The 7,218-nt window shown below is 36.5% G+C and overlaps 1 protein-coding gene across 1 annotated transcript; it reads left to right on the forward strand.

The window, feature by feature from the left end:
- Positions 1–1,416: 1,416 nt before the first annotated feature.
- Positions 1,417–6,920, forward strand: LOC125614685 (tripartite motif-containing protein 64-like). Its single transcript, XM_048797591.1, has 6 exons — positions 1,417–1,827; positions 2,584–2,679; positions 3,331–3,570; positions 4,340–4,362; positions 5,273–5,370; positions 6,445–6,920. The coding sequence occupies exons 1-6, from the start codon at positions 1,417–1,419 to the stop codon at positions 6,918–6,920; spliced, it is 1,344 nt and encodes a 447-aa protein (XP_048653548.1).
- The last annotated feature ends 298 nt before the right edge of the window (positions 6,921–7,218 follow it).

Here is a 7,218-nt window from a genome sequence, read left to right on the forward strand (position 1 = left end):
AGCACCTTGCTTTTGTCTGAGGCTGGCTTGGAACTTGTGATCCTCCTGCCTCAGCCTCTGGAGCCACTAGAATTACAGGTGTGTGCCACTGCACCTGGCTTGGAATTGCTTTCTTTCTTTCTTTTTTTTTTTTTTTTTTTGGTATTGTGCATTGAACTCAGGGCTAATCTACCACTGTGTTACAACTCATTTTGAAATGGCCTCACTAAGGTGCCCAGGCTGGACTTGGACTAAGTGTCCCTTTGCCTCAGTCTCCCCAATAGCTGGAATAGTTGGCATGTGCCACTGCACTGGAGTTTCCTGTTGATTTTATTTTAAATAACAATGGATGAATTATTGCTGATTATTACTGTAGAATGTGCATCCATCTTCTGAAAATATGAAGGCACTCTGATGTTCAGAACTGATTCTGAGAAATATTATTTTCTTTAATGAGAAGTAATAGAAATTTTCTTTTTAATTTCCTATTCAGTCCTTGGGCTAAAACTCAGGACATTACAAATGCTGAGCAAGTGCTCTCCCACTGATTACATCCCCAGAATTTATATTCTAATTTTCAATTTAAAACTTAATTTATTCCTTATTGATAATAAGGATTGAAGACAGGGTTGCTCTACAACTGACTTACATTTGCAACCCTTTATTTTTTATTCTGAGACAGTATGTCAATAAATTGCTGAAGTTGGCCTCACACTTTTAATCCTCCTGCCTCAGCCTCCAAAATAGCTGGATAAGAGGTGCATTGATACATCCCACTTTCATTTTCTTTTTTGAAATATATTGTTTAATTATGGTTAGAAGCATAAATTCACCTGATTGTAGTTTCAGGAGTTGTAAGTTGAAGCCAACAGTGATTAAGTCAAGGAATCCTCAAATGAATTAAACTTAATTTTAATTGTCTTTAGAAAAGTACATCTATGGATTGAGAGGTGGAAAGCATAGACATATGTCATAAAGACTGTCTTTACATTTACTATAGTCATTGAATCAGAGAGAGAGCGAGAGCAAGAGCCAGAGCAAGAGAGAGAGAGAGAGAGAGAGAGAGAGAGAGAGAGATTTTACATGGGTATCCAGAGCAAACACCTAATGTAAGTAAGTTTGAAATCATCCTAAACTTTCTTTGTGCCAGTATTAAACTTGCCCAAATTAATGAGAAAGTTGTTTTTTTTTTTAAATCTAGATCATGCTCATTTCATTTTGTCATTTGTGTTATAGAAGAAACTCAACCTGTCGATATTTTTTTTATATCTAGATTTGTGTTGCAGGAGGTTAATAGAAAGATTATGCATGACAACTGAAAAAGCAGTGACCAAAGCCCTTTTATAATTGTAATTTTCTCATCAAGACAGAAGGATAACACTCTCTTCTCTCCCTCTTTCCTCTCACTCCATCCTCTATATTTTTGGTTTCAGAAACATGGAGTCTCATGCCTTGCAAGACTTCCAGAGTGCACTCACATGCTCCATTTGCATGAATTACTTCTTAGAACCTGTCACCATTGACTGTGGACACACCTTATGCCAACCCTGCCTCTACTTCTGCTGGGATGAAGCCCAAACACCCAGGTGCTGCCCTCAGTGTAGAGAAGTAGCTGAGAAGACAGACTACAGGACCAACACTGTAGTCAAGAAGCTGGTCTCTCTTGCCAGACAGGCCAGACCTCACTCAGACAGCAACTCTGGGGAGCAGCTCTGCAGGAGAAATGGGGAAACAAAGGGGCTCTTCTGCGAGGTGGACAAGAGCCTGCTCTCTGCACCCTGCTCTGAATCACCTGAACACGCGGTTCATAGCTACAGCCCAGTGGCTTGCATGGCAGAGGAGAACAGGGTGAGTGATGTAACCTAGAACCTGTAGGGTCCAGATCAAAGAGAAGGATGAAGACTCGTGATAATGAGGCAGATAAGCATGCAGATGGTAGAGGTGGTGATGTATCCATGAAAATGTGTTGTATAAATGCTGATCAATTTGACACTAAAATCATAAATAAGTTGAATGTTCATGAAGGGAATTTCCTCTAGAAATATTGTCCAAAAATCAGGGCATGGTGGCTATGCCAATACTTCTAGCTCTTCAGCAAAGGGAGGCAGGAGGATGCTAAGTTTGCAGCTGACTTGGGCAGCTTAGCAAGACACTCTCCTTCTTTTCTTTTTTTAAAGGTCTGGGATATAGTGCAGAGGTAAATTATTGCCTACTATATGTGAAATTTTTTTTCAGTATCCAGTACTGAAAATCAAATTAAAAAGTAAATATATTGTCCAAATGTGTGAAATTGGGCAGCAGTACAGCAGATGGCTAGCACTAGGAACATGAACTTCTGTTACTGAAGCCTAAACCCTTTTGTAGTGAGACTATATAAAAACTGCTTTCTCAGAAAATGGACTGTATCATTTATGGACTCCTTTAAAAATCTTATTTTTTCTTCTACTTTACCCAATAGTAAAATTAATTTGGAATATTTTGTAAAAATTGACTCTTTAAAACTCAAGATTACTCTTCTCCCAAACACTGCTTTATTCTAGCACACAAAAGATGAAACCTACAAGACTGTCTTCCCAATAACTAAAGCCTATGGTAATTTTGCAGGAGAAAATTGTAAAGAAAATGGATCCTTTATGGCAAAAGACTCAGGAGATGCAAGATAATCTAAATAAAGAAATTAGAAAGTCTGAGTCCTTTGTGGTAAGTTTGAAAATGTTTTATTTTTATGCAGATTAAAATGATGCTATCAGCTGAATTGGAGCTAACATTGAAGGATAGTGTTTTCCTCTCAGACAAGGCAGTGACATCTAGTAATATTAAAAGTGTAGTGGCCAACACAAACTAGTGTGAAGAATACTAGTATAAAGGGTGAATGAGCCATAACTGTTATTTCTTGTACAACTTTGGAGATTTGGATAAATCTTCCCAGACACTGAGAAAAAGACAGTCTTAGTTCTAGAGTCAGAAGAGAAATAGATTTTCAGCTATGGGCAAAGTGGAGTAGTTTTTAAATTAACAAAACAATGTGTATAAAAATATTTTAAAATATGTAGAAGAATCAGACAAAGGAACAAAAATAAAAGAGAAGATTGAGGTAAAGAAGAAATAATTCATTAAGAACACTGAAGTGGCATCCTAGGGAGATAGGCTGGGATCCTGCAGAGATCTTTATTTAATCAGGAGAGAGACAAGAAACAGAAAATCCAGTAGACAGTACTAGTAAATATTTAAGACACTTTGCAGGCATCGGGTGGAAAGTATATTAAGTACTTGCTTGATGCTAAGACAATAATATTTGAAGTTTTACATTTTCTTTTGAATGTAATCTTTTTTTAATGAATATATCTGCAGGACTATGTAGTTTTAAGGAGGAACATGATCAAAGTTCAATATCAAATGATGCATCGGTTTCTCCTTGAAGAGGAGAGATTTCAACTGAAGACACTAGAAAGAGAAGCACAGGAAATTTTACAGCAACTCAGAGACAGTGCAATCAGAATGGCCCAACACAGAGAAAAGCTGAAGGAAATGTACAGAGAGCTGACTGAGTTGTGCCACAAATCTGACATGGAGTTGCTCCAGGTGACCAAGGTGGGTTCTTCCTGAGAGAGAGGAATTCTTGTCTGGGCAATGTTGTCTTCAGACCCCACTGTGCTGAGCTGAGTGACAGGAACTCCTTTACACCCATCATTGTCCAATCACTGTCTCTGTATATTCTGTTAATCTTGAGAGACTGTAAGTCCTTTAGAAAGTAAACAAGACAAAATTCTTGTATCATTAAGACTATGATACCCACAGCGAATTATCCAAAACTCAGTGATCATAGGAATGTTAATTTTGTTGAGGAAATATTCAGTTTATGTTTCCCAACTCCATTATCACACTCTGTTCTCCTGCCCAAAAGCAGCTGAGGCTTTGCCCCTCTCTTAGACAAGATGTACAGAGTTTGTTAATCAATTACAATGCACTATTTTTCAAATAGGTCACTGTTTAGTTTTAATTCTCAGAGATGGTCAAATCTGTTTTGGGAACTAAGACAGGAGTCAAGTGACACTTGAAACTATGTCCTGTTGCATCAGTGCACAGATCCTTTGTAAGCTATATCCTTCTCAGTACACACCAAGGCTGACTTTCACATTTAATTTTGGCTTTGGTATTAACATAGTCTAACATGATTACTCAGAGAAAAAAAATGTTACACACACACATAAACACTCATACACACATATACATACACACACACACACACACACAGAGAGAGAGAGAGAGAGAGAGAGAGAGAGAGAGAACAAAGTACAAGAGAGAATGCAGAAAAACAGTGTTCAATTTATTAATATTATCTCTTTCTTTTTCCTTTTAGGATTTAGAGGACATATTTGAAAGGTGAGTTTTATGTATTAATCTCTGGTTTATGAGAAACTTGTTTTTATCTTGAAGAAGATAATTTTTTGTTTTCTGTTATTAACATCTTTGTCCATAGATATTTAATATTTTGTTTGAAAAGAAGCTCTGAGGTAATATGTTCCTTGGTCTCAAAAATGTCCTTTTGTGGCTGAATACAACTGTACCTAAGAATGATTTGGTGTTCTGGGCTTTGTTGCACCCATTCCTTCTATGGACTCCAGCCCAGTCCCAATAAACATGACTAAGGAGATTTTCATAAGATATCACACACACAAAAAAAATCTAATTCTAGTGATGTAGAATATAAACAAGATAGGAAAGGATAATACTCCCTAGGATGGGAAAAAGAGGGGGCTTCATTACCATAAGTAACAATGACCAGATCCTGTTTCATCATGGCAAAGCCCTTTTTCAGAGGGGAAGGGCTGCCTGAGAACCCTGAAGATCAGTGCTACCAGGCTGTACTAGATTCCCTCTATGGGCAGAGATGATCAAAGTTGCTGGCTCAAGGATCTTTCCCATTTATAAACCAATGACTGTATCATTGGTGACCTCTGTGGACCAAAGTCCCAAAGGTTGAACAATCTGCTTTCTGTAAGATATCCAGGATCTTTGTATTTCCCAAGGTTGATTCAGGAATACAGGGAGGGGATGTCAATCTTTTTTTTTTTTTAAGTTTGATAATTTTTGAGAAAAATAAAGACTGGATATTAGTACGTCTAATTTAGAAAAAAAAGTATTATACAATCCCAAGAGTGTTGAATAAAATGTATACCTAATTCACCAACATGGGCAATTTCTACAATATCATGGATTAAAAGTGGTAATTTTGTAATGATTTTGTGTTTGATCTTTGGTTTGAAAGTGTAACTGATGTCATTCTTTATAGAATCAAGTTGCTGGAGATGCAGAAGCTCCAGCCAGTGAACCCAGAGCTCTCTTCATTACACATCACTGGAATCTTGGATATGCTGAACAAGTTCCGAGGTAGGAGTGGGCCCTCTGGCAGTCAGGTTCAATTATTTTAGTAGGTTCCTCAAAGAAGATGCTTTCCATTTTTAATTTTCTGAAATGAAAACATTTATATCTTCTTTCCCTGTCTAGTCATAATACAATGATGAAGACCACATTGGTTAACTTGTAGTTCAGATACGTATGTTATTTCTGATACAGACAGTACAAGAGAAAGAATATTATTGGTGTTTTGTGCTATTAAGCAATGCAATGCTTTATTCTCAGAGCAGCCATCAATATTTTGTGTTATTGCAGTTTATTCTAATTTTGAGGATTTAAATATGATATTTGTGGTTTTCAATCTATTATATATTCCAAGTGCATTTATGATGTGCAATGAGCAAATAATAATTACTATTTGTAAAATATGTTTTTAATGAAGCAAAAAATGACTAAACTTGTCATGAATAGAACAATTTTAATACCATCAGATGGATTTCAAAACAACTGAAAGGTAAGTGATCTTTGAACATGACCCAGACATGTTTGTGCCCCACTAGAGAAGAGTTCTAGATATCAGAAGGCTGAAATCCAACTTTAATTGAATGTATGGTCTCAGTAGATAATGTAAGTCAGAGATTCTTTTCAGTAAAGGGTACAGATGTTGCTTTCTCTCAAATTATTTGATGTGTGATAATGAAGTGTGCACAATCATAGCAAAGTGATATCTATTTATTAATGGTATTAAAAACAACTCAAGAAGAGATTGCTACTAAAGAAAAAAGGACTTTTGGGTTTTTTTCTGAAACAAACCATCCAAAAGTAGATATTAAATCACCCTTCATACAGCACAGAATACTTTCAGTTTTCTTTTGATTGCCAAGATAATTTAAAGATTTCTGGGTGCTAATGAGGGCATAGGAACCATTCTTCATACATGATTGTGTTTGAAATCTCTCTCTACAGTTTCTTTTAGGAGGAGTCAATAAAGAGATTGATTAGGTAGATAATTTTTGCCAAGGCAAATGCAGACACCATTTACTTATCTGATTTTTTATTTTATTTATGTATTTATTTATGTATTTATTTATTTATTTATTTTTGCAGTACACAATGGACTTATTCAAGGATGGGCCAATCGCTATATGAGTCTTCCTGATGAAGTTAGAAATAGGATATTTGGAGGTGATGGTGCAACTGAAAATCCCCAGACACTGGAGAGTTATGTTATATGGAGTGTTGTGGCCTTTAACTCTGGTAAACACTATTGGGAGGTGGATGTGGGGAACACTTCCAACTGGATTATACGTGTGTGTAAAGATTTTACAAGTGACAGTTTTGAAGGTAAGAAAGGTTTTGTCTTATTTTCCTTGAAGAAGAACAATCACTGTATTCTCTCCACCAACTCCCCATCTTTAATTCATTATTTGCAAAGGCCTACAGGTCGAGTTGGAGTATTTCTTGATTATGAAAATGAAACTATGAGCTTTTATGATGTTTGCCGAGGTTCCCTCATTTACAGTTTCTTTTCTTCCTCCATCACATCCCCTCTAACTCCTTTTCTTGTCTTTGGTTCTCCATAAAATTGAGGTTTTCCTAGGCATGGTTTCACGTGCCCTTAATCCTTGCTACACAGGAAGCTGTGACAGGAGGACCACAAGTTTTGAGGACAGAATGGACATTTAAAGGAGAGATAAAAATGGGAACAAATTTTTATTCCTCACACTTCAGATAGAGCCCTAATATCCAGAGTATACAAAGAACTCAAAAAATTAAACAATAAGATAACAAATAACCCAATCAACAAATGGGCCAAGGACCTGAACAGACACTTCTCAGAGGAGGACATACAATCAATCAACAAGTACATGAAAAAATGCT

Source organism: Marmota marmota, unplaced genomic scaffold (assembly GCF_001458135.2).
Source record: "Marmota marmota marmota unplaced genomic scaffold, marMar, whole genome shotgun sequence".
Taxonomy (NCBI): Eukaryota; Metazoa; Chordata; class Mammalia; order Rodentia; family Sciuridae; genus Marmota; species Marmota marmota.

Bases quoted from the DNA above. Each gene is read 5' to 3' on its own strand.
- LOC125614685 (XM_048797591.1), top strand. From the start codon at position 1,417: ATGGAGTCTCATGCCTTGCAAGACTTCCAGAGTGCACTCACATGCTCC. The intron at 1,828-2,583 runs GTGAGTGATGTA...GTAATTTTGCAG, and splicing joins GCATGGCAGAGGAGAACAGG to GAGAAAATTGTAAAGAAAAT. The intron at 3,571-4,339 runs GTGGGTTCTTCC...TTTTCCTTTTAG, and splicing joins AGTTGCTCCAGGTGACCAAG to GATTTAGAGGACATATTTGA.